Source organism: Silurus meridionalis, chromosome 27 (genome assembly GCF_014805685.1).
Source record: "Silurus meridionalis isolate SWU-2019-XX chromosome 27, ASM1480568v1, whole genome shotgun sequence".
NCBI lineage: Eukaryota > Metazoa > Chordata > Actinopteri > Siluriformes > Siluridae > Silurus > Silurus meridionalis.
Window position 1 is genome coordinate 3287478 of NC_060910.1, and position 26131 is coordinate 3313608.

At 39.6% G+C, this 26131-nt stretch overlaps 1 protein-coding gene across 2 annotated transcripts; it reads left to right on the forward strand.

The window, feature by feature from the left end:
• The first annotated feature begins 1105 nt into the window (after window positions 1–1105).
• On the forward strand, window positions 1106–24813 carry rabl6b (RAB, member RAS oncogene family-like 6b). Of its 2 annotated transcripts, XM_046842010.1 has the most exons (17): window positions 1106–1354; window positions 4923–5248; window positions 6626–6760; window positions 7702–7749; window positions 8767–8796; window positions 10039–10091; window positions 11557–11648; window positions 12501–12641; window positions 13273–13378; window positions 14917–15020; window positions 15595–15935; window positions 17142–17304; window positions 17664–17858; window positions 18438–18726; window positions 19634–19808; window positions 19908–19966; window positions 20970–24813. In XM_046842010.1, the coding sequence occupies exons 2-17, from the start codon at window positions 5116–5118 to the stop codon at window positions 21165–21167; spliced, it is 2262 nt and encodes a 753-aa protein (XP_046697966.1). In that variant the 5' UTR covers window positions 1106–1354; window positions 4923–5115; the 3' UTR covers window positions 21168–24813. The 2 variants fall into 2 exon arrangements, with proteins under 2 accessions (XP_046697966.1, XP_046697967.1); XM_046842011.1 differs by lacking the exon at window positions 8767–8796.
• The last annotated feature ends 1318 nt before the right edge of the window (window positions 24814–26131 follow it).

The following is a 26131-nucleotide window of genomic DNA, read 5'->3' on the forward strand; positions in this document are numbered from 1 at the left end:
TTAAGTCATAAAAAATCTATTTAGAAAATATCGCTTTTTTTAAAATGCAAAATTCATTTATTTAGGTGCTATAACAGTTAACACCAAAATATATGTAGGAATTACTGGTAGTTTAATGATTACTGACATTTATACAAGTAAAGTAAATAAAACATTATATATAAAGTTAATAAATGTTATTAATGTATATTTACATTTTTTTCAAAGCATTTTCTTTTCATTTACTGTAGCAGTTTGTTTAGGCATCTGAATAATTTTTCTCAAATGAACTAATAAGAACCATTATGTTGATGGGTTGAGAGATTCCTCTAATTATGTGGCTTGAGAAACCCATACTGGGCAAAAGTATTTGGACACTTTAATTTCTTCACTTGAACTAGGAGGCCCAAAACCTGTTATAACAACGCTCCCAGCTCTATGAAGATGTGCCTTGTAGCGGAATGAATTTCCACAAATCTCCTCAAGCACACTCCAAAATCTAGTGGAACATCTTCCTAGAAGAGTGGAGCTTATTATAACTGGAAATGAGAACTAAATGTGGCACGGGATGATCAAAACAAAGCCACCAATCTTATGCTCAGGTGTCCACAATTATACTTAAATGTATATTTAAACTCAAGAAAGTTATATTATAAAATTGTATTTAAAAAAGGAATAAAAAGCAAATCCTATCACAATATTTAAGTGTTACAGGTATGTAGTTTGTTTGTTGTTAGGTCAAAATTGTGTTTATGATAATAACAATAATAATAATAATAATAATAATAATAATAATAATAATAATAAAAAAAAAAAAAAAAAATAATCTATTTATAAATGTTCAGGTTGTTGAACTAAAATCAATTTCATTTATTCCTACTTTTACTATGCAATATAATAACAAAATATTTTTTATTAAATCCCGCCCCCTTTGATATGATTGGCTGGCTGCCTTCAGCCATTAATAGTAATTACTTTTTTATTTATATTAATATTTTGCGTATTTCATTAAACATTGTGAAAAAAATAAGCAAAACAATTTAGATATATATTTATGTATATATTATATATACTTATTTTGAAATATTAATGCTGATTCTTCTCTATCCTGTGCATTAAAGCGGGCGCCGCTTGCTAGACTGGCGTTTGTACGGTCCAATTAGAGAACAGCATAGAGCTTGCGTGACCAATAGCAGTGCAGGAGGCGTGACTTATTTGTCAGTGTGCGTTCACGTTTCAGACGCTTAGCCCCGCCCCCCGTTCGACTACAGGCATTTGTATTGCTGATGTGTCCGTACTGGAATATCGCTGTGTCTTTCCGTGGTTTGCTCAGAAATAACACAAACACGATGCGGCCACTATGAACGCTATTAGAGTAAGTATTACATCATGCTTATAACTCGTATATTCGCGCTAATGCACCGTAATAACATCCCGTCCTATGAAGCTAGCCTAGCTAGCCCGGGTAGCATATCTGTACTGGGCGGAAGTCCAAATGACGCCATATTGAATGCGTAGTACACTACCTAGGGCGTTGGTGCTATGCTTATCCGACCCTATGTAGGGCACTTATCTAGGGAGGAACGAACGATTTGGGATTGAGCCTACTTCCTGGATGAAATATTGGATTCTTTTGGGTTTGTTTCTTTGCATTTATATCAACGGAATGTCTTTTTTCCCGTTACAATTATATTATTTATAAAACAATATTTCAGCTTTTAAAAATGTTAAATAAAGAAACCAGGTCACTAATAAGAAGAGCCCAGTTATAGCTCACTGCACTGCAGAGGTGTACAGTATTTCTAACAGCTGGTCTCATCAAACATCATTAAAGCAGATTTAATGATCAAATCTAATAATTATTTTGGATGTAAACAAATACAAATGCATTAGGATTAAAGGCACATTGAGGACCTGATGAAGCCCCTCCTCCTGCACTGTTATTTCCTGAATAATCAGACCTGGTGACGTCATAATGACTGTTTTTCATAATACATGCTGACGTTCTTATCGCCTTCCAAAAGCTCAGATAAAATACAGCGTTCTCGTGGTGCCTAAGGTCCTGGAAAAACGTCAGTGTGAACCGACCAATCAGTATGAGGATGATTGGCTGTCTTTATTTTGCTGTAAGGAAGTGGAAGCTCATTGGTTAATAGTGACGGGAAGATCGGATCATTTTAGTGACTTGGGTCGTATCTCGTTTATCAAAACGAATCGTTTACATACACCAAATATAGTTCTGATAATGAAAATATGACCGTGCAGATAACAACAATTGATGATAAACAGGATGAGTATCTTCACCTCTCGTTCTTTTGTCATGTGACACCCATGAGTATAGTAACAATAATGTCAAGATTCGGACCAAAAAAAATCGATCTATAGCATTGTGTAGCGTCTACGGGAGTCACGTGATCAAAGAATAAACGACTTGGACCAGAGGAATCGTGAGATGAACTACTCCATTCTTCATCATTTATGTTTCCTGTATATAAACTATGGAGATTTTGCGATGCTTTGCTCACATGAGTCACATTAAAAACTTGTTCAAAATGAATGAATTGTTCATGAACCCATCACTAGTGTATGAGATGTTGGACTTATGATCGGAAGGTTATGGGTTCAAATCCCAACACCACCAAGCTGCCACTGGTGGGACATTGAGCAAGGGTTTTTAAATCTCAATTGCTTAGCTGTATAACAAATCTGTAAGTCATAAACAGTAAATAAGGGCATCTGCCAATAAAAGTTAATGTCAATTCATAAATCTCCACCTCTTACCCTAGCATAGTTTAGTTGAAATGATTGAAGAGTCACTGCGATATGCAGAATCATGAGTACGGATAGTCGAAATGCAGCAATGTCGATGATGAAGGAATGTTTTTTTGGAATGAAGATCAAATAAAAACGTTTGTTTGACACTTGATATGTCAGGGCAGAGAGTGCCCCCCCCCACCCCTCCCCCAAATTTTAATCAAAAACATTTATTAATGGGATCATTTGTAATACACTTTGTAAGAAAGAGTATTGAGACACCTGGCTTTTACAGCCATGCACAGTGTTTCTCTAAACTGTTGCAACAGTTTGGAATGTGGTAGTATGAAGCTTCATGAAGATCTGATTTACATGGGTTAGATGATGTGGAAGATCTCCTGCTATAGAGCTCCTGATCTCAACCCTATTGAACACCTTTGGAATGAATGTGAACCCTGACTGCACCCCAGGTCTCCTCACCTTCACCTACATCAGTACCTGACTTTACTAACACGCTTGTGGCTGAATGGGTCTCACACAAATCTCCACTCCAAAATCTAGTGGAAGATGTTCCCAGAAAAATGAAGGGAACAGTAAATTGGGACTACATATGGATCGGGGTGTTTAAAAATCAAAAGGATGTTAAAAAGGTGTCTATAGTGTATATCCAAACAAATACATTGTCAATTGTACAAATACATAAATATTCAGTGTGCAGTTCATCTTTAAGCTGTGTAGAAGATCAACTAAAAGCACTAGGTATTGAGACCAAAGCATCCAAACTAACAAATAATGACTTGTTTTTTTATTCTGTCTGTGTACTTAGATTATTCTGGAAAGCAGTTAGTCCTTGATGTTGCTTGTAGATCATTGCTTTCAACATGCTCTGTTGTCACTTGTGGTTGTGGTTTGACTCTTAACTTGTGGATGTGGCCTGAATACTTGCTTGTAACTGTGGACTTAAATCTTCACCTGAAGATGTGGTCTGACGCCTCACTTGTGGACGTTCCCTGACTCCTCACTTGTGGACGTTCCCTGACTCCTCACGTGTGGACGGTCCCTGACTCCTCACTTGTGGATGTTCCCTGACTCCTCACTTGTGGACGTTCCCTGACTCCTCACTTGTGGACGCCCTGACTCCTCACTTGTGGCGTTCCCGACTCCTCACTTGTGGCGTTCCCGACTCCTCACGTGTGGACGGTCCCTGACTCCTCACTTGTGGATGTTCCCTGACTCCTCACGTGTGGACGGTCCCTGACTCCTCACTTGTGGATGTTCCCTGACTCCTCACTTGTGGATGTTCCCTGACTCTTTACTTGTGGACGTTCCCCGACTCCTCACTTGTGGACTTCCCTGACTCCTAACTTGTAGATGTGGCTTGACTCTTCACTAATGGACATGGCCTGACTCCTCGCTTCTGTGTGTCGCCTGACTCCTCGCTTCTGAGTTTTTGTGGACGTTCTCTGACACCTCACTTGTGGGCGTGGCCTGCCTCCTCACTCATGGGTGTGGCCTGACTCCTCACTTGTACACATGACCCGACTCCTCATCCATAGATGTGGCCTGACTCCTTGCTTTTGACAGTTGAATTAGACTTGTAGACATGGCCTTACTCCTCTCCTGTAGATGTGACTCAAATCTTCACTTCTGAGTGTGGCCGTGGTCTGACTCCTCGCTTCTGAGTGTGGACAGACTCCTCGCTTGTGGACATTGCCTGACTGCATATAAACAAAAGAAACTCAGATGTGTCTCAAAACCCATTAAAGGTGAGGTGTTTCAAAACTTTTGACAGGCATTGTATCTCGTCAATCTCTTTACCTATGACTTCTCAAAAAAAAAAACAGGGAGGGGAAAAAAACTGATGAACTCACTCCGATTCAACAACAACAGGTCAATAAATACTGACAACAGTGTATGAGATTTTATGAAAAACAAATTCTCAAACATATCAAGAAAACAACAAGCGCATTTGGGGAATTTTATGTTTTTGATTCATTGTCATTGATGTCAACATTTTTTGTCAATGGATTGACACTCAAACTCTGACTCGGTTGTTATTCCAGAGAGTCCTCTTATTGGCTTTAGGAGAAGCTATCAAAGATACCCAACATTACCTCATTCAACAATTTGTTTACAAAGACTGGTTTTATAAGATTGTCTGGTTTTCTTTTGTTGTTTTTTTTAAACAGGTTTTATCATCTAAGGTCAATGGAGGCACCACAAGACAGCCATCTCTGAGGACAAAGCCATGAGTAATGTTTCTCTATGAGTTATAAAAAGTTCTTCATTATGGGAGATAAACAGTGAAAGTCAGCCCTTCGAGACGAAAACCCGCGAAGACACCAGTGAAGTTGAATACAAAGCCACGTCACACCGGTCGAGATGTTCTCCGCTCTGAAGAAGCTGGTCGGGTCTGAGACCCCTATCCAGCAGCGGGAGAAGAACATTCCTGCGGGACTGCAGTCGATGAATCAGAGTCTGCAGAGGCGATTCGCTAAAGGCGTTCAGTACAACAGTGAGTGTTGCGTATTTAATTCAGTGGGCTTGGACGATGTTACATTCCGACACAGTTCCTTCAATCATGTGAGGGGAAGTATTGAGGAGGTTTTGGAGCAGATTATCCCTGCTAGGGAAATGGTTCATTTCGAAGCTGAGCTGGAGAAAAATGTGGGTTGATTAGAGGCCCCCTTTTTTTCCCCAGCGTTGCCTGTAATTACAGCGATTATAAACGGCGCATCATGATAGCGACGCGACTTGTGCTGCATCAGTGAAGGAATAAGAAATGCAGGATCCCAGTTTCTTAGCACTTCCTGTGGCGTTTTTTTTTTTACCCCATATTTGTTGTAATTTACTGCTAATTTTTTATCTAGCAAAGATCGTCGTTTAATTTTTATCATTTTATTGCTAAGTTTAAAGTTGTCGCATGCCCTGTGAACCCTGTGTTCCTGTTCTCACTGTTCTCACTTTCTCACACCAAGTTCTACTTACATCATCAAGTTCACACTCTGTCTCAGTCTCACTAAAACTGGAGACTCCTTTCATAAATAAGCGTCATCTTACTAACTGTTATATCTTTTACGACTGTACGTTTTCTTAATTTGTTTATTACTAATTTTTTCGATTTTTAATGGAATTCCTGAATATGAATTGTTGCCATAGAAACGATTTTGAGTATTAAACCAGGGGTCCCCAAACGTTTTTTGTTTTGTTTTGGTTTTCTGTGGTGCCACATAGTTTTTCCGGGTCGGTCTGTAACAGAAGAATGACGTGGGCTGGAGTGAATACTGGTAGTCATTCATTCTGTCTGCTAATGCTAGATTAGTTTATCATTTCGTTCGAGAGATTTCAAAAGAGATATCGCCTATTAAAAGAGCATTAATATAATACTGCCATTTTTTTTCATATTCATTGCTTTAGAAATCAAAATGTTTACATTGTTTTGAATGAATCGTTCTGTCGGTTTGGTGCGCGAATAACAAATAAGGCTACATTTATAACTAAAGGGAAAATGTTTGTTTTATTAATTTAATTATATTTTCCAAACATGTCTTCTGGCATTGTTCGGCGCGCCGTCCCAAATGTAGTGGCAGCTCGTAGTTTGAGGAATTGAAAATCTAAAATCGATTGAAAGCCGCTGAGATTTCTGCAGTCGAAACCAGAAAATGTTTTCTCTTCGCCTTTTTTTCGATTGGAGGTTTTATGTTTTTATTTTGTTTTGTTTTTTGCACCCCAAATGCATGTTTTTTTTGGTGTAAGCAATATCTGATAGTATGACGCGCTTTTGTAGCATAGGCTTGAACGTTCCTTGTTGAGATCTGACACTGTGTATTTGGGGTGTGTGTGTGTGTGTGTGTGTGTGTGTGTGTGTGTGTGTGTGTGTGTGTGTTTGTAGTGAAGATCGTGATCCGCGGGGACAGGAACACAGGGAAGAGCACGCTCTGGCAGCGTCTGCAGGGAGGGAAGTTCCAGGAGGAGTACATCCCTACGCAGGAGATTCAGGTCACCAGCATCCACTGGAACTACAAGAGTAAGAGCATCGATTTTGACCATATTTATAGAAATAAATGATCATGATCTTAAAATAAAAACAATATGGACATTTCCAGCCATATGTGGTTCCTGGTACCACAAACCTGGATGTCATTGGATGCTGTAGAATAAAATTTTCCCTTTTACTTGAACTAGGGGCAATGACCATGAGCACAAATCCAGCTTCATGAAGATATGCTTTAAATAGGTTGGAAGATGTGGAAGATCTCCTGCTATAGAACTCCAACCCTGTTGAACTATGAATGTGAATGCTGACTGCACCCCAGGCCTCCTCACCTTCTCACCTACATCAGTACCTGACTTTACTAACACCCTTGTGGCGGAATAAATCTCCACAACATCTAGTGGAACATCTTCCCTGAAGAGTGGAGCTTATTATAAAAACAAATAGGGACTAAATGTGGAATCTTATGCTTAGGTGTCCACAAACTTTTGTCCATATAGAGTAAGATTTAATCTAATTGCAACAAATCTTCATCTCAGAACCTGCAGTAATAAAAAAATTGGGAATCTGTTTTTCTCCCCCTTCGCTTTCCTTTGTGACCTGCATAAGTTTTTAGGACACGTGATTTTTCCAGTCACATGTGGTTGAGGCTCTGACCTCCAAGTCTCCTCACCTTCTCACCTACATCAGCACCTGACTTTACTAACACCCTCAGTGGCTGAAAATCTCTCCACAAACACAATCCAAAATCGAATAAAACATCTTCCCAGAAGAATGGGGGTTATTATAACAGTAAACGAGGACTAAATGTGGAATGGAATATTGTCTTTATAGCGTATGTCTTTATGCTACACATCCACCAGCCGCTTTTCCGCGTCTTAGCGTGAACTCTTGAAAGCGCCTAGGGAAAGCAAGAAAGTGTGATTTGTAAACACAAGAGAATTCCCCTCATTCCTTCGGTGGTGTTTTCACAGCTACTGACGATGTGGTGAAAGTGGAGGTATGGGACGTCGTAGATAAAGGTGAGTCTGGGAAACTGCATGCCATTTTTCTTTTTTTTCCCCCCTGCATTAATTTATTTTTATTGCTTAATTAAAGTAAATCAGGATTTGGGGATTTCATGTTAGCAGTTTGTTCGTTCGAAAACGTTTGCCTTCGAATGCATTAAAAATTATAGGTACGTGCCGATAATCGGGTTAAATGATAAATCGAGAACATTTCCTCAGATTACATGTATGGAAATCAGTTTTGTAGGAATAAAAAGTAGGAAAAAAAATTATAGACAATAAAGTATAAGTTCTAACCTATATGGACTTACATATGTGGACAACTGGCTGTAAAATTGTGTTTTTTTAACTTCTCATTGGACTCAATGAGGAATGAGATGTAGAAAAAGCACATCATGTTATGGCCAGTTGTCCAAATACTTAGGTCCATAAAGGTTATAACTTCCGAATGCATTTTAATCTTTCAATCTTTAATTATGCAAATAATACAAGATTGTGTTGTCCCTAAAATAAAAATAAAAAATGGAAAACTAGGGTTTGAGAGTCCCAATTGTGTGGTCAGGTGTCCACAAACTTTTGTCCATTTGTTGTACATATTGTTCTACCTCTCATTCTTTATTTTAACTGGTTTATTATGAAAAATAAAGCAGTGCAGCCCTGAATTAGGATCCTGTCAGAGTTTGACAGGATTTATGTTAATGCACAAGGTTATCAGGTCACTGTTTATGAATTCGATGGCACGATCGTGTCGTAGGACATAAAAATCTTCTATCGGCACATACCTAATTGTGTGTATGTACGTATCTATGTAAGTATACATGTATATATGTGAATGATCGATGTGTATCATTTTTGGTCTTTTAGAGACTAGCTTTTCTGCATGCTCGTATTACACCCATCCTCATCGCCACGCTTTTATCAGATGCATTATTAAAGCACGGCCCGGTTTTCCCGAGCCGCTCGGCCCACGTACGCCGACTCGCAGTGTGTATTAATGTTGTCTTTCTTGCTCTGCTCTTACTGTGCACCCAGGCCAAAAAATCCCTCTTCCTGAAGGTGTAGGTGAGAACCACTTCTGCATAGAGATTGATAGCTATTAGGTCATAGTCTTGTGTGTGTGTGTGTGTGTGTGTGTGTGTGTGTGTGTGTGTGTGTGTGTATCTAACGGGTGTGGGTGTGCGTGTGCATTTTTGCTGTGTGTGTGTGTGTGTGTGAGACACAGCTGACACGTTTTCACTCTTTGCATTGCCAGTGGATTAAAGTGGATCCAACTCTCACCAATTCCTAAAGAGCAAACATGCAACATAGGGCATAGCGCAAAGGATATCACACACACACACACACACACACACACACACCCGTTTTGATTAATAAGACTAACACACTTTCTAACCTGAGGCTCACAGTGTTCCGTTTTATTTCGATAGATTTCATTCAGTTTTTGGTTAAATAGGAAAATTAATTTGCGGATCCATTAACATTTTTTATTAGTGTTATTAGTATTTCACCGAGTCGGTCGATCAGCCGAGATGCGTCTGGTGTCCGATGAGCCTCGTAGCGCTCGGTCCTGAATGAATCTGTAGATCAAAAGCACTTTTTGCCCTCCTATGCATATATGACCTCAGAAATTCATACAATTGGTGGTTTTGCTGTGATTGAAAGACTGAATATGCCCCTCCCACTCAATAAACTTGTGTTTTTTCCTCTGATCATTGAATAAATATTAATACAGGATTCTAAACACGCTCCTCCGATTTATCCCACAATCTCTTATGGCACGAGAATGTTATTATAGTCTGATAACATCTCTCCTGTTCTTCGTCTTACCTACAGAAGTTCCTCTGTTAGAGCCAAAAATGTCACATTTGTTCCAGTCATTTACTGTCCAATTATTTGTACATAGTTTGTTGCATATTTAAAAAAAGGTACATGCAAATGAGTCTCTAAAACCATATAGATGTTTCTTTTGATAGGCACCTTTCCATTGATTCCCTGTGGGATCTCTAAAGGGACCTCATATACAACTAATCCAAACTAAGTGAGGTCCTCGGAGAACCTGCGATTTCTTAACAATACTGTTCCACATTAGCTTCGTTAACCTCGTGGCCCTCAGAAGACGTCTCGGCTGATCGACAACTTCGATGAGAGCATTTTTCTGCTATTTGGTTTTCGTTCCAGCTTGATGTGGTTATTGATTGTCGCTCATTCCCACGTTTGTGTCGTGTGTTTTCACTGAGCAGCTGCTAACTGACTGTTTGTGTTTAATAGACTTTTGTCTCATCTGTCTTGTTTTTGTCTGCGTAGGCAGGGGGAAAAAGCGAGGAGACACCCTGAAGCTCGAGAATGATCCTCAGGAGGTAAGATTTGTCACTCATAACACATTACAGGCTTTTAATTATTGAAGGGAATCCTGGCAGCGGTTCGGGTTTCTGCGATATATTTTTTTTTCTTTGTTTTTTTAATCTTATATCACAACAATTACATTTAGCTTTTTAAATCAATTCAAACTCAAAGCACCCTCACAGAGATAAAGAGGTTATAAAGTTGTATTAAATAATGTATACGTTTCTCATATTTGTAAGTTTATCCCGGTAGCTATTATTTTTTTTAATCTACATACTTAAAGCTACTGTATTTTAAACCAACCATTTTTGGAGCTACCACATGTTGCAGCCATTAAGAGGATGAAGAGTGGAAAGTCGGTTGGACCAGATGACATACCGGTAGAAACATGGAGATGTTTAGGAAAGATGCAGTGGAGTTTTTACCAGGTTGTTTAACAGGATTTTGGAAGTTGAGAAGATGCCTGAGGAATGGAGAAGGAGTGTGCTGGTACCGATCTTTAAGAATAAGGGAGATGTGCAGACCTGCAGTAACTACAGGGGAATTTAGTTGATCAGACACATCATGAAGTTATAGGAAAGAGTAGTGGAGGCCAGACTAAGAGAAGAGGTGAACATCTGTGAGCAACAGTATGGTTTCATGCCGAGGAAGAGCCCCACAGATGCCTAATTTGCTGTGAGAATGTTGATGGAGAAGTATAGAGAAGGTCAGAAGGAGTTGCATTGTGTGTTTGTGGATTTAGAGAAAAGTGTACGACAGGGTGCCAAGAGAAGAGTTGTGGTATTGTATGAGGAAGTCAGGTGTGTCAGAGAAGTATGTGAGGGTGGTGCAGGACATGTATGAGGACAGTGTGACAGCAGTGAAGTGTGCAGTAGGAACAACAGACTGGTTCAAGGTGGAGGTTGGACTGCATCAAGGATCGGCTCTGAGCCCTTTCCTGTTTGCAGTCGTGATGGACGGGTTGACAGACAAGGTCAGACAGGAGTCTCCATGGACCATGATGTTTGCGGATGATATTGTGATTTGTGGTGAGAGTATGGAGCAGGTTGAGAAGAGCCTGGAGAGGTTGAGGTACGCGCTGAGGAGAAGGGGAATGAAAGTTAGTAGGAGTAAGTCAGATTACATGTGTGTGAATGAGAGGGAGGGCAGTGGAGTGGTGCGGTTGCAGGGAGAAGAGGTGGAGAAGGTGGAGGAGTGAAAACCATATCAGCCATTGCGTAAAAGTTCAACTTTGTACATCGTCCACACACGCAGTCCTTGTGTAAATCATTCCTATAGAAAAGTGCTGTTAAGCGGAATTAATTAATGACACTCCACCAATCAGAATTGAGCATTTAACCGCAGTGAGGTATGCATACTAATGTACCGTGTGTGCAATGTATGAAATTTTTCAACAGAAATGTAATTCCAATTCAAACAACTTGTGTGTGTGTGTGTGTGTGTGTGTGTGTGTGTGTGTGTGTGTGTGTGTTTTTGCAGGCTGAGAATGAGATGGCCCTGGATGCTGAGTTTCTGGACGTTTACAAGAACTGTAACGGGGTCATCATGATGTTCGACATCACAAAGCAGTGGTAAAAATCAAGATCTTCATCGGCCAGTTGTAGAACGTGTTGTAGAATCCTGTGTGTGTGTGTGTGTGTGTGTGTGTGTGTGTGTGTGTGTGTGTGTGTGTGTGTGTGTGTGTGTGAACAATAATGCTGAAATTTCTAAATTTTCCACCAAGCCTTTATTCGCATTTTTTACTGAGCACTGAAGCTAAAAGGCAAATATATTTCTGGCAAATGTTACGTGGTCTAGCATTTAAGGTGCAGCCATTCTTTGCTGGACATTTAAGAATCCATGAATACGGACAAAAGTATTGAGACACCTGACTTTTCCTTTTCTATTTGGTGTTGGGTTTTTCATCCACAAATTTGGAGGCACACAATTGTACAGGACGTCTCTGGATGCTGTGGCATGAAATTTTCCTTTTTCAATTGAACGTAGCAGTCTATCGTAATCGGCATCTTTTTTCACTTTTTCCTTCTCTAGCACATTTGTGAAATTCTTCAGCCTGAGGGAAGGGCAGGATTCCACAATTATGTATGAGCCTTGGATCCTCCCCCTCCCTGGATCGCCTCGTTAAAGGAAAAGGGGGAGGTGAAAGTGAATTGATGGATCGTTACCTCTTTATACTTCTATACACTCTCTCTCCCAAGGACACATCCTGACACCTTCCTGTGGAATCCTGCCAACGTCCCTCAGACTGAAAAAGCTGCTCGATCGAGTAGCGAAACGTTTCGATCCAACCAAATAAAAGTCCAGTTGACACGATTGTAGAGTTGCGAGTTGTAAATTTCCGTATTAGAGCTGGGAAACTCCCAATCATCCCGCTATAAATCTATGGATTATGGATTATACTCTCCTTTCTTTCCTCTGTTCAGGACCTATAACTACATTTTGCGCGAGCTGCCCAGAGTGCCGACCCATGTGCCGGTGTGTGTGCTGGGGAATCATCGGGACATGGGCGAGCACAGGGTCATCCTTCCTGATGACATCAGAGACTTTATCAACAGCCTCAACAGGTAAGAAGTAGTGTGAGTCGCGTTTATGCACAACACACACATCATGGCTAAACGGACACAACATTAGACACAACAGTGTTGATCTTTTTTATTTTGAGCAGCCAGATTCCTGCTATGTTCCCGTCTCAGGATCAGTAATGAACACTCCCTGGGTTCCCAGTATAATGTATATCAGTATACCACACACATTGAGTGTTCATTACTGATCCTGAGACGGGAACATAACAGGAATCTGGCTGCTCAAAATAAAAAAGATCAACACTGTTGTGTCTAATGTTGTCTAGGGGCAAGTTAGCAGTCCACTTCCTGGATTTTTTGTTTTTGTAGGCAGGAGGAATCCAGAGACAAAACCCAGACAGACAGTAACTCGAACTGCTGTGACATTTAAGGCAGACAGTTTTTTCTTTTATCCATCCATCCATCTATCTATCCATCTATCTATGCATCCACCCACCCTTCCATCCATGATATGTCCATGGTCTCCGTTTAGAAAACACACCCTTCAGTTCAAAGCAGTATGTCAAATCGCTGACTATCATATATCACATTTGTCGAATTGGTGGATATCCAGGGCGTATGAATGTTTGATGACTTTGCACTTTTTTTTTTTTTTTTTTTTTTTTTTAAACAGGCCACTGGGTTCTTCCTACATACACTACGCCGAGTCTTCCATGAAAAACGGCTTTGGACTGAAATACCTGCATCGATTTTTCAACATTCCTTTCTTGCAGCTTCAGGTAAGTGATTCTCGAGTGGTCTGGAGTGTAGTTACAAGGACGCAAGACTCTTATAGGGTGAGAGACTCGAGTTCATTGTTGTGCCACACACTTAATATTTCATCTAAGGGTGTGTATGTGTGTGTGTGGAGTGTCTCGGATGTCCAGCAGTAATTAGATCAGTGGTGTCGGACTGCAGCCCCGGAGCACTGCGCAGTTGAAAACTCATCTCACGATCTCATTACAGTGCACTTTATTAGTAGGGCAAAGTTTTTAACTCTACAAACCCTCCAGGCTTTGCATCTTAGCGTGTCGGTTAGTCTTTAATATAAACAGACAGGCTGCAGTCTTTCCTTCTCCTTCTCATACCTCTGAGTGGCGTCAGTTGTAGTAAGTTGATTTTAACGCTTGAATTTACTTCGTCTGTAATGGTCCGGAGGTCGTCTGTTTTTTTTCTCGAGACCAGCAGCTCCTAATGCAGGGCAGATCGCAGGTTCATAGCAGCGTGTTTTTGTTTCTGTGCTAACAGTTTTTTTATTAGGATGTATAATGGTGTATTGTAGTCTGAGCTTGAGTTTTTATTTTGTTTAGGTTTTTTTGCTGTTTAACTATTTATTTGATTTCGGGACTTTCTGTAAGGATATGTTTATTTTACAGGCATGTTAGGCAGTGAGCTACTAAAAAATTAAAAACACAAAAAACACACATGTTCCTTAAATAACTTGCACAAACCCTTATACGAGGTGGTATCAGTAAGTTTCGAGACTCCTTTTCTAACACGCCAACAGATGGCAGCACAAGGCTGTGCGCACAGTCACAGGGAGCACCGACCTTCCTAAACCATTGCTCCAAAACACGTCGTCTTGCGCACTTCAGGAGTTGGGCAACCGGTACCGAAACGCTCAGTTTGAACTGCAAACTATTTGCGAATGCTGTAACATTTGCAAATATAATAGATTATTGGATAAATGGCAGAAGTTTCTTTTCTTGAGCTAGATGAAAACGACTATGCTAACTGCAGTAATTGTTTGCGATAGTAAATATCTTCTTCAGAGTCCAAGTTAATTTCAATATTTGTTCAATGTCAGTTTTTCTTGTTTATTTCTTTATTTAATAACCAGTTTTGGTATTTATTTGAATTACATTACAGTTTAAGTCTTTAAACATACAAACAAACAAAAAAACCCAGGTAGCACTTGATTCATTAATAGAGATTTCTCAATTGCTACCAAGTCTACCCCCTTGTTACTTATTAATATTTTACCTTCTACTTCTCCAAACAGGAAGGACGAAGATTCCCATTATATATCTGATATCTTAGGATCGACTGGTTTAACTGGGTTTATGTGGAATTATCATTGACGAACTGGTTGTATTGATGGAAATGTGCCAAATACATGAAATCGTTCTTCTTCTTGATGGTTAGGTTCAAGAACTCAAAACCTAGTTTCATGTAGGTTTCATCTAATGTGTATGCAATCTGTCTATCAGTTTGGGGAATTTTTTGTAGAATTTGTCCATGTAAGCAATCAGTGATTATCCCTGTGTTTTAATGGCAGAGAGAAACCCTGTTACGGCAGCTGGAGACCAATCAACTGGACATCGACGCCACACTGGAAGAGCTGACAGTCCAGCAGGAGACCGAGGATCAAAACTATGAAATGTAAGACCTTTCTCTCTCTTTCTCCTCTAACAAACCTGAATAAATCTTAGAAACTATGACGACATCCATGAGGCAGATAGTTAAAACTGGGTGAGGTGCATGTCAGAGGAGTGGATTATCTAGCATTAGGACGTGATTGTCAGGGATTATCCCCAAAGCGCCGAACGCTTCACCGGCTCACAGCGATCCAGCACGTTTCCACGTTTTTTTGTGTTTATGTAGCGATATTTTTCTTCGTCTTCGTTCTTGTCTTAGTGTCCCACCTCTTTCCTGTTAATTCCTATGTTCTTTTCTTCAAAACACAAAACACTTTTTACACCAACCTACACCTCTAGTAAATGACCATGGTGCAAAACTGACATTTGTCTAGTCTAAGTGATTTTTCCAACCACTATTGTTGGAGGCAATCACATCTGGCTGGAATACTTGAGCATATAATTCATGCATTAGACACTTAGACACATTAGTCAAAAATATATGGAAAGACTCATGTAAAGACATGTACAAGGACTTGTTGGGTTGATCAGATGTGATTGCAGTGTTAAGTTTCTAATCTCGAAGCTCATATGTACAGATTCCTAGAGATGATGGAAGCACGTGCTAAAGGCTACAGATCTCCCGGAGATGCTAACGGTCAGAGCCCATCGTCAGGCTCGCAGTCCCCAGTGGTCCCAGCGGGTGCCAGCTCCACAGGCAGCTCCAGCCCTGGCACTCCACAACAACCCCCCATCATCGGGCAGAACCCGCAGTTACCCCCCACATTGCCGTCTGTGGATGCTCAGATTCCCGTCACTCTTCCTCCAGCATCTGCATCAGTCTCGTCTCCGTCTCCGGCTCAGCAGCCGCAGAAACGCAGCTTCATCTCCAGATTGTTCGGCGCAACTTCCACCTCCGAGATGCCCACTGCTGTCCAAGGTGAGCATCTCTGGTTGAAGTATATGATACTGTCTGTTTTTCATGGTTTCAAGATCGGAAAACGAGGGATGGTGGCATCAAAAAGTTCCGATACTAGTTTTGTAACACGCCACCGGATGGCAGCACAAGGTTGCACGCGCAGTCTCAGAGAGCACCGACTTTCATAAGACGGTGTAAAAACAAATCAATCAATAAACAACAAGATCTCACTTCCGCACTGACCCTACTCACCAGATTTAAGTCCGCAGGAGTCAAATCTGGTGAGTAGGGTCAGTGCGGAAGTGAGATCTTGTTGTTGTAATTTGTAATTTGTATGCCGTGTCGCTCGATTCTGATTGGTCGAAAGGCAGACTTTCTACAGAATCAAAGCATAATAGTAATAAAACAATTAAAAACATGTTCTGTTGGTATTGTATAGTATGTTGTCTTGTTCAGATAAGCTTAACATGTTTTAAATGGTTTCCTGTCTGAAGAGTTCCCCTAGGACTTAATGCTCAAAGAAATAGAATAATTCAAAGGATTAGGACTCGTGAACATCATGAGTGGAGGATCACATGACTTTCTGGGTGTGTGGGAACTTTGTAAGCCCCAGGCATCAGCAGGATTTTGCTAATGATCATTTTGGAAGAGTTCATGTCGAATATGTCGATGTAAAGAAATGCACTTAGTTTTTTATTCTTGCATAGAAAGTTGAAGATGTTCTTGTAGGACAAACGAATGCCACGGTAAGTTTGTGTGTTTTTTTAACTATGTGCATTGAAATTAATAGAGAAAAGATTTACATTTAAACATCATAAATGAGTCCCTGTGATTGATCCTAAATGAGCGAGCCAGTGGTGACGGTGACTCCTCATTTGGGTGGCACCGAATGTCTGTTCATTTTAGTTCCTTCATTCTTCACTGATGGACATTTGAGTGCAAAACCGTTTCTATTAATTACATTCCAAATCTTCATGGTTTGTGAGTTTAACTCTTTAGAGAAACCTTATGGATCTTCTGGCTGTTCATGTGGGAGCATCTTTAGCTGCAGTGAATGGTTTCCAATTTAAGAGAACCTCCATAGAAGTAGGATGTCAAGATGAATGAGGCACTGATAGACAGGATCCCTCCCATTTTTAAATTGTTTCATCTATTGTTTAAATTGTGATTGATTGTGCCCATTGGGTCATGGATTTTGCCCTTAATCTGTTTTTGTGTCTGGTGCAGAGGTGGAGCCAGCAGCTCCCGGAGCCCCGTCCACGGTCCAGAGTGTAGACGACTTCGTTCCAGATGAACGACTGGATAAGAGTTTCTTAGACGACAGCGTCCCCTCCAGCACCAAACCCAGCATGAGCACCCAGGCACAGCCGGCCACCGCGGACAGCGACAGGTACAGCACACATCCAGAGACTCACTTTGCCCTTCAGAAACCTTGTTTTTTGTCTTTGCAGCACCATCTTAAAAGCTTGAAACTGCTTAAAGGGCTCGGTTTGGTAAATGTAGCATAAGGTTTAGGAGACATAACAGTCCCAATAGAATTCAATGGGAAGTTTGCCATTTCGAGCTTCTAAAATTATTAGTTAAAAGAAAAGCCTTGACTACACACACAAGTCAGAACAGGCTGAATGTCTGTGGTGATTTGTCGCTTTAAAGCTATAGGAGGAGCAGCAGTAAAAAATGAGGGTGAATAATAATAATTCAGAGAACCCTGAACATAAAAATCTAATCTTTTATTCTCTCGTTTACTAGTGATGGGGAAGGAAGAGGAGGGAACCCCATGGTCGCAGGGTTTCAGGACGATCTGGACCCCGATGATGCTGCACCCATGCAGTTGCTCAGATCCTCAGTCCCAAGCAAAGATCTTAATATCACGTTATCCAGTGACGACGAAGAGGATGCAGTTAAACCCGTTGTGGCCATAGATGAAGATCTCGACCTACAGCTGTAAGTTCAACGATGATTTCACTTGAACTACTATTAAGTTTCACTCCCTTTCTTTCACTCCATCTCTTCGTCTCTCTCTCTTTATCATTTCACTCTTTCATTTTCTCTCATTCTCTTTCTGTATCACTCTCGCACTCCCACTCTATTTCTCCTTCTGTCTCGCTCTCATTCTTTCCTATTCTCTCTCTCTCTCTCTCTCTCTCTCTCTCTCTCTCTCTCTCTCTCTCTCACATTCTTCCTGTCTCTCTTTCTTTCTGAGTATCTTGCTGTGTGTCTTTCATTTTCTCTCATTCTTTTTCTGTATCAGTCTCGCACTGCAATCTTTATTTTTCCCTCTCTCTCTCTCTCTCTCTCTCTCTCTCTCTCTCTCTCTCTCTCTCTCTCTCTCTCTCTCTCCTCTCTCTCTCTCTCTCTCTCTCCTTCTCTCTCTCTCTCTCTCTCTCTCTCTCTCTCTCTCTCTCTCTCTCTCTCTCTCTCTGTGTGCCTCTCTCTGTCTCTTTTCTTTTCTTTCTCTCAGTCTCGGTTTTATTCCGTCTCTGCCGCTCTCTCCTTTTCTCACTCTCTCTCTCTCTCCTGCAGGGACGATTTGAGCTCTCTAACTCTGGAGGACAAACCCAAACCCGTGCCTTCAGTCCAGCCTCAGCTGATCACAGAGCCTTCGATCCTCACGCCGATTCCCGCACTCGTCCCGCACACTCTGCACTCGCACCCGCCCCCGAAACGCGGGAAAGCGAAAGCCACTCCTCCTGCTCAGGGCAACTCGTCCGATACGGACCCCGAGGCACCTGTTGCTCAGCAGATGCTCTCGTTTGTCATGGACGACCCTGATTTCGAGAGCGAGGAGGAGCAGGAGAAGAAAGAGAAAAAGGTCTGAGACGACTTTTAAATCATGAATTTGAAAAGAAATTATTGTATTAATATCCTGGTATTAGCTTTACTAACTTTTATATTGAGAATTATTATAAGAGCAGTTCAGAGCCACTTTAGAAAAGATTCTCTAACAGAAATCACAGATGCTGTGTAAAGGGGCAGAGTTATTGTTACCAACTCACAGGTGAAGAAACGGTACACAAAAAAATCACGGTTCACCTCTGTTTTTGAGTCACGGTTCGGTACAGTTTAGGTTCCGTTGGGGGAAGAAATTTAAGTGTAAAACTGCTTATCATTTTCTTTATTATTATTATTATTATTATTATTATTATTATTATTAACATTTGTGAACATCAACAGTTTAAATAAAACAATTATAAAATTTAAATGTCTGCTTGGTTAGGGAATATATACAATTATATAGAATTTTATAAAAACATTTATAAATACAAATAAAATGGAATAAATCAAATAAATGCAACGCACTTTTCGTTACATTGATTAAATTGAGTAACAAGTTAAATTGCCACAAATTAAATTGATTGAATGAAATTAAATAAATGGAATACGTGTATCGTTACACCCCCATGCCAACCTGAAGTTGATTATTTTCCTAAAACGGCATGTGTTTTATTCCACTTATACCACAGCAACAGTTAGAAACTACAATTGTTCTACTATAATGTGCCATACTTTTATACCATTATCTATTTATAGCTACTTGACGAGGTCAGAGGTGTGATTGAGATGTCCGGAGGAGGGGCATGGGGTATATCGGCCCGTTTATTGCTGCATACTATGTTACCAAACTTATGAAAAATAATTTTGTTCATCAGAAGCTATATTCTGTTTTGAACAGAAACTTGACTGTTTTCTTTTTCCTTTTTTTTTTTTTTTTTACTAAGGATGACTTCAGTGTCAGGTCTGACCTTCCCGACCTCTCCGACGAAGAACTCGTCCCTGCCGAGCCCCCGAAGTCCTGCGGGCGCTCTTTCAAGCACAAGAACGACACAGACCTTTTCGGCCTGGGCTTCGAGGAGAAAGGCATCAAGTGCAAAGAGAGCAGCGACGAACAAGATGGCAAGTTCTTCCTGTAGCACTATATTTAACTTTCTGTATTTTTTTTTTTATTGTACTTCCTATGAAATTTGAAAAGTTCAATCTTCTTCTGTTTTGCAGAAAAAGAAAGCAAGCACTCCATGAAAGAAAAGAAGAAAAAGAAGAAAAAGAGTAAAGAGGTGAATGGAGGTTGATTGTGTTTATGCGGATTTTTTTGAAGCAAATACTTAAAATACAAAAAAAGAAAATGCATTTTTTTTAATCTAATAAATATTAGGTACAGACTAAACAAGATACGTTATTTAAATATTTAAAAAAAATTCATATTTTATATAATATTTTCATACTAAATAAACCTTTTTAGTTCAAAGATAAAAAAAAAAATTTTAAATTTCCCCCCTTTTTTTTAAATGGCACATTGTTTAATTAATATGCACATCTGCAAAGTTTTATGCTTCCAGATGTTTTTTTGCAGGGAAGACAGGATTCGCTAATTTGCATCGCCGCGTCGGCATAGAAGCTAACGATGTGATGCATCAAGTGTGCATTGAATACAAATGGATGCATCGTTTTTTAACATAATCTATTTATATATAATTATAAGTAAATGCACTACACTTTAATTTTTTTTAAAAAGTGAGCAATGTTTGATATGTAGATTGATTTTTTTCTCAGTAAACCGTTTCTCGAGCTCGTTCTCTCAGCACCGCCGCTGCTACATTAATACGATGTATCGCAACACTACGGAGACCGAGGCGTGTCCTGAGAGTCACATAGAATACAGATTAACATGGCAGAGGTAGAGCTGTAACTTCCTGCAGACACAACAGGATAATAACGTCTGGTTTTATTTCATCTTTTTTGCGCTACAAAAGCGTGTTTGTGAAAGGGCAATGCGTTATTAGTCAGAAGGCACTTAAGTAAATTGACTTGCTGTCTGTCTGAACCAAAGAAATAAAAATCGTATCGCACCGCATAGTAATAGGGGTGAATCGTATCGCATCAGTAGCTGCTTCATATGTATCTTTAATGTATCGTATCATTGCTTATGCATCGAGACACGAATTGGATCGGCCTCCGTTATGGAGATGCACATCTCTCGTTTTTCAGTGGAGAAGTAAAAGTATTCGTGTTTTTCTTGCCGTTTTTGTATAACTCTAGCATCCACATTCTCCTCCACAGGATGAAGAGAAGACGAGCAAGAAGAAGAAACACAAGAAGAAAGAGCGCGAGGAGCCGGAAGGAGACGAGAAAGAGAAGGAGAAGAAAAAGAAAAAGTCCCGGAGCAAGAAAGCAGGTGACCTGGACGATCTGGAGGCCTTCCTGGCCGGGGGAGAATCGGCGGAAAAGCGGGAAGAGGCAGACTACGAGGCGCTCTAGAGGACGGAGTTTTTTTATTACCCTGCACTACAGGCCTCGACATGTCATTGGCATTTCAGCAGCGCAGTTCCCCCCTCCCCCTTCCCCCGAGGCCGCCTGTTTACGTGTGTGTGTTTTTTTCTCGAACAGACTTGAGAGTGTTGATGTTAAAAACGCCGCTCTCAGTCACGTATCATTTCCACCACGGAGAAGGGAAGGGGGCGTCCTCTCCTCGCTGCAATAAAGGTCGAGAAGCCATCGAGATCTCCTGCATCCTGCATGTAACTTTTTTTTGTTTTGTTTTCTCTCCCACGTTGACGATTTGAGCGCTTTTCTGCTGTATCCGTTTGCCTTTTATTGTTTTCCATAATCCACTCCAGAACCATTAGGCATCGATTTATTCGCTGTTATTTCGTAGGCATGTGTCGATAATCAGGTTCACGGTGCATCACAATATTCAAGTCTGGCGATATTGGTTGATTGATTACTGAATTTTTTTTGCTTTTTTTTTTTTTTTTTGCTGAGATAGAGAGAGCAGTATCGAGCAGCACAAAGATGTCTGCCTTCTGAGGTTTTGGTTTGAAACAGACCAATCGCACAATTCTGTCCATGAACCATCAACATCCGCTGCACTAAGCACTCCGACTGGATAGTTACGTTCAATTTGCATAGCGTTACCCAGTGGAAATAAAAGATTTCTAAATATAATGTCAGAATTTTTTTTATTATTATTTAGTTTTGAATTAAATACGATTTAAGTTTAAATAATGAAATAAGATTTGTTAAATACGTACGTTACCTGCCTCCCGCCATGTTATTTTCCGGTAGATTAGTTACAAGTTGATTAAGTCACAATAAACTCAGAAGTAAAACATAAACTAAGGTGTGATAAAAACACGGTCACAGCATTAAGACCTGAGGTACACCTGATTGTTTTTTTTTTTGTTTTTTTACACTACTGTGTGGGCAAAAGTTTGTGGACACCTGACCATATGATTATATGCTTTTTAAACATCCCAGTTTCTATTTGGGGTTATAATAACCTCCACTGTTCTGGGAAAATGTCCCACTAGATTTTTGTGGAGATTTATTGAGACACAAGGGTTTTACTAATGTCAGGTGGGTGAGGTGAGGACTAAGAAATAGCTCCCGCTTAGCCTAGCTACCACAAACCCTGGTATTTTCAGACACATCATTGCGATAAAAACGCGATATCGGCACATGCCTACCCTGTCGTGAGTGCAGTTCTCTCGAATGTTAGGGCATGACTTGGCGTTCTTTTCAGTACATTTAGTTTTTGGTGTATAATATAGGTGACGTGTGCTGTGTACTGTATTTTGTTGTGCTTGTGAATACTTTTTCTTTGTTGTTTTTTTTTTTTTTTTTTTTTTTTTCCTCCAATTTCCAAGAATTCATTCTTGTAGCTTTCATTTTGGAACTTTGCAAGGATGCGAATCTCTGCTTCTGGATCTTAGAAACGTAGGCCGGGTTTTAACGGAACAGTTCAGCCAAAAATACGTCCAAAATGAGCTTCTTTCGTTTTGCACCGTAGCCATCAGGCTAAAGTAGCTAACAAGTAGCACGATCACACACAAAGTAATATATATTTTGGAATAATGATAACTCCGCCTTCACATGTTAGGCCACGCCTTGTATCGCAGTCAGATTTTGGCTTCGAGTGACGTCAAAACGTGCTGCGGAAACGAGGAAGAAAGCGTTTGGCCTGGAGATGTAGCTATTTTTATAGATTAATCCTGAATTAATTGTGTGATGTAGCTAGAAGTAGCTAAACGCTTCTCTTTTTTTTTGTTTTTTTTTTTGTTAGCAACTTGAGTGCAAAACGAAAGAAACTAAACTTGAACAGTTCTTGGATAATCAAGTGTGTACATTTTTGGCTGAACAACTCTCAGAATTCACTCAGCTCTCAGGTTGATCGCCAGTCTGAAATATCCGTGGAGGTTTTCAGACATCCAGGTCACATTAATCTCCATATAGTGAATCAACTAATCAGTGGAGAAATTTCCTTTACTCCTCACGGCAAGATTTTGATGCGGATGCATAACGCTTGCGATTTGACATTTGATTTGACTTTTTCGTTTTCTATTCACCTCAGTTGTCGTCGATCAGCCAGGATGTGTTTGGTGCATTTAGTTTTATTTTAAAGCGAACCGAAGTCCAATTTTTCCCCCCAAAATAGATGTTTGTAGATAAATTTTGGATGCATTTATATAAATCCGTTAATTTTTAGTATAATTTCGACAGCTATATTTTGAAAACCGAGCTTGTATGGGTGGTTTGGGTTATTTTGGATTCTCCAACATGCAGAATTGTCGTCACTGTGGTTTCAGAGATTACGAAGACATTACGCTGCACATCCTGATTTATTTCAAGGGAATAGCCATAAAAATGTGGCTATACGTAACAGAGCTGCGTTTAGAGATTAATTCTGTGATGACTGAAACAAAGTTGATTAAATGATAGTCTTAAATCAAAAATTGGGGTATTACAATTAAATAAAATCCTGCTTGTTTTTAAGGACAGTTTCCACATATCTGGCGCCCACAGACATCACATCCTGCGTTGTTCCTATATAGAGGATAAACGCGATGTCCACTAGATGGCACTGCTGTCTATCAGGATTCCCAGGTTTATTTTGTTTTAAAAACCCTCATCGTGATGTTACTCATTTAAAAAATCCTGAAGACTGGAACTCCAAGATCCAACACTAACCCCAGTCCAGATTATCTATTATAGTATTTATTTTTATTTTATTTTTTTTTTATAAATGACACTGTATAAACTTCCTGCATTCACATCTTTGATTATAGATTTATCGTAAAGTTATTTTTTGACCTTTACCTAATCAGAGCCCCAGACACCAAACACATCTCGGGCGATCAACTACATTTGAGGTAAAAGAGGTTCATTTTTCACCAAACACACCTCGGCAGCTGCTTCAAACAAGGTCTTAAAGGTCTTAATGGATAAATAATGAGCATGTAGGTAGAAAGTTAGTATGAAAAATAAAATAAAATGCGTTTTTTCCAAAGACATTCCCATTCCAGATGATGATGTGATGCTGTTCTGATGACTTTTGCTTTTCTCTGATATTTTTTTCCCCCCAGATACATTATGCATTGCAGATGACCAGTAGAAACACCATGTATTATTATTATTATTATTATTATTATTATTATTATTATTATTGCTTTATTCCCTTAATGCTTGAGACCAAACTCTGTTAAGTGCAATGAACCTCTTTTTTCCCCCCTCACATTTCTTTGCCACCTTTCTTTCATTCTTTCTTTCGTTCTTTCTTTCTTTCTCCCCCCAGCCCTCCCACCCCCCAGTTGCTTTTTGATTGCTGTGTACAGCAGTTCAAGAGACTTGAGAGTGAAAACTGTGCAACTCCATGTTCATATAGCTGTAATGAGCTCTGTTTGAATGTCTGTCTCTGTTTGGAGCTCGGATCTGAGATTCTGATCAAAAATTTACCACACACACACACACACACACACACACAAACGCAAGTTGCTATGGCTTTCGTAAGAAATGAATCGCACTTTTGTACAGACCCACACACTCACTATTGGCTTCCTCTCTGACTTCATACAACTTTAAACTGTGTGTGATAATGAAACACAAATATAGCACGGACCTTTCATCATTCTTGCTTCCTGTTCCTTTATTTTATATATATATTTACTTTGTTTTCGTTTTTTTTTTGTCTTTAATAATTAAATAAAAAAATTACAATCAAACTATATTTAAGTAAATATAAAATATATATATAAATATTAAAATAAATAAAAAAGGGGGTTACATACATGTACAGCGCATATATATAGAGAGAGAGAGAGAGAGAAATATATACACACTATATATATATATATATATATATATATATATGTGTGTTTGTATGTGTGTGTGTGTGTGTGTGTGTGTGTGTATATATATATAAACACATGAATGTCGAAACCATGGCACATCAATATCTTAAATTAATATATGTTAATTCAAGTTACCCAGAAAATAGATTTGGATCAGCTACCTTTAAAAAAAAGCTTAAAAAGGGATTCCACATTCTGAAAAACGTTTCAGGTTTTCTTTTAACAATATATGAGTTTTTCCAAAGCCAAACAATGAGACCATTCTTGTAAGCATTGTTTAAAATGAGGGCTTTCTGTATTTTTCCAGTGATGAGCTAGTATAAATTTTGCTTGTAATAAACAGAATATCAACATTTTCTTATCAGAGCTTGTAAAAGTGCATGTTGCAGGGAAAATATAGAGTGTAGGGCATTTGGGGGGAAACAATTTCAACACCAGGGATAAAATTACAATTATACATTGATCGGGAATGTTGGGATTAAATTTGTGTAGTAATTCAGGGGTGATGTCACTATCACTCTCATAATCCTTTTATATTGCAGAAGCGTGAATCTCGTATTAATCGTCTGAGTTTGGGCCTTTAGGCAGATACTCTGAGACTCATCATCTGTTATATTTTTATTTATATCTCGACACCACGGAAACGTTTATCTTCAGTATTTTTCTTGCAGTTGGTGGAAGTCTGTAAAGTATAGAAATTTGACTTCCCCCATTGAAGTGGTTTAAATTACCTTTTTCTAAAGGGGATCGATCCGGCAATAAAGAAACCTTTTGTCGCCCAAATTTTGAATCCAGCATCGTGTGTCCCAGGTGTCAAGTTCATATTACCCCAAATAGGGAAAAAAATAGTGATCAATCGAGGAACCTCTCCAAGATGTTCCAAAACTTCATACCATACCACAGTAGTATTTTTAACGAAGGGAATGGGTCCAATTTATGTAGGGGGGCCAAGCACAAATACAGATTCAAGCACAGTTGTCTGGAGGCTTCAATCCGTAAACCAAGGGTTAGACTTTTCATCTATGAAACCAGAAAATTGGTGCTCTTAGTTGAACTGCTCAGTAGTACTATTCAAGATTAGACATCTGCAACCCT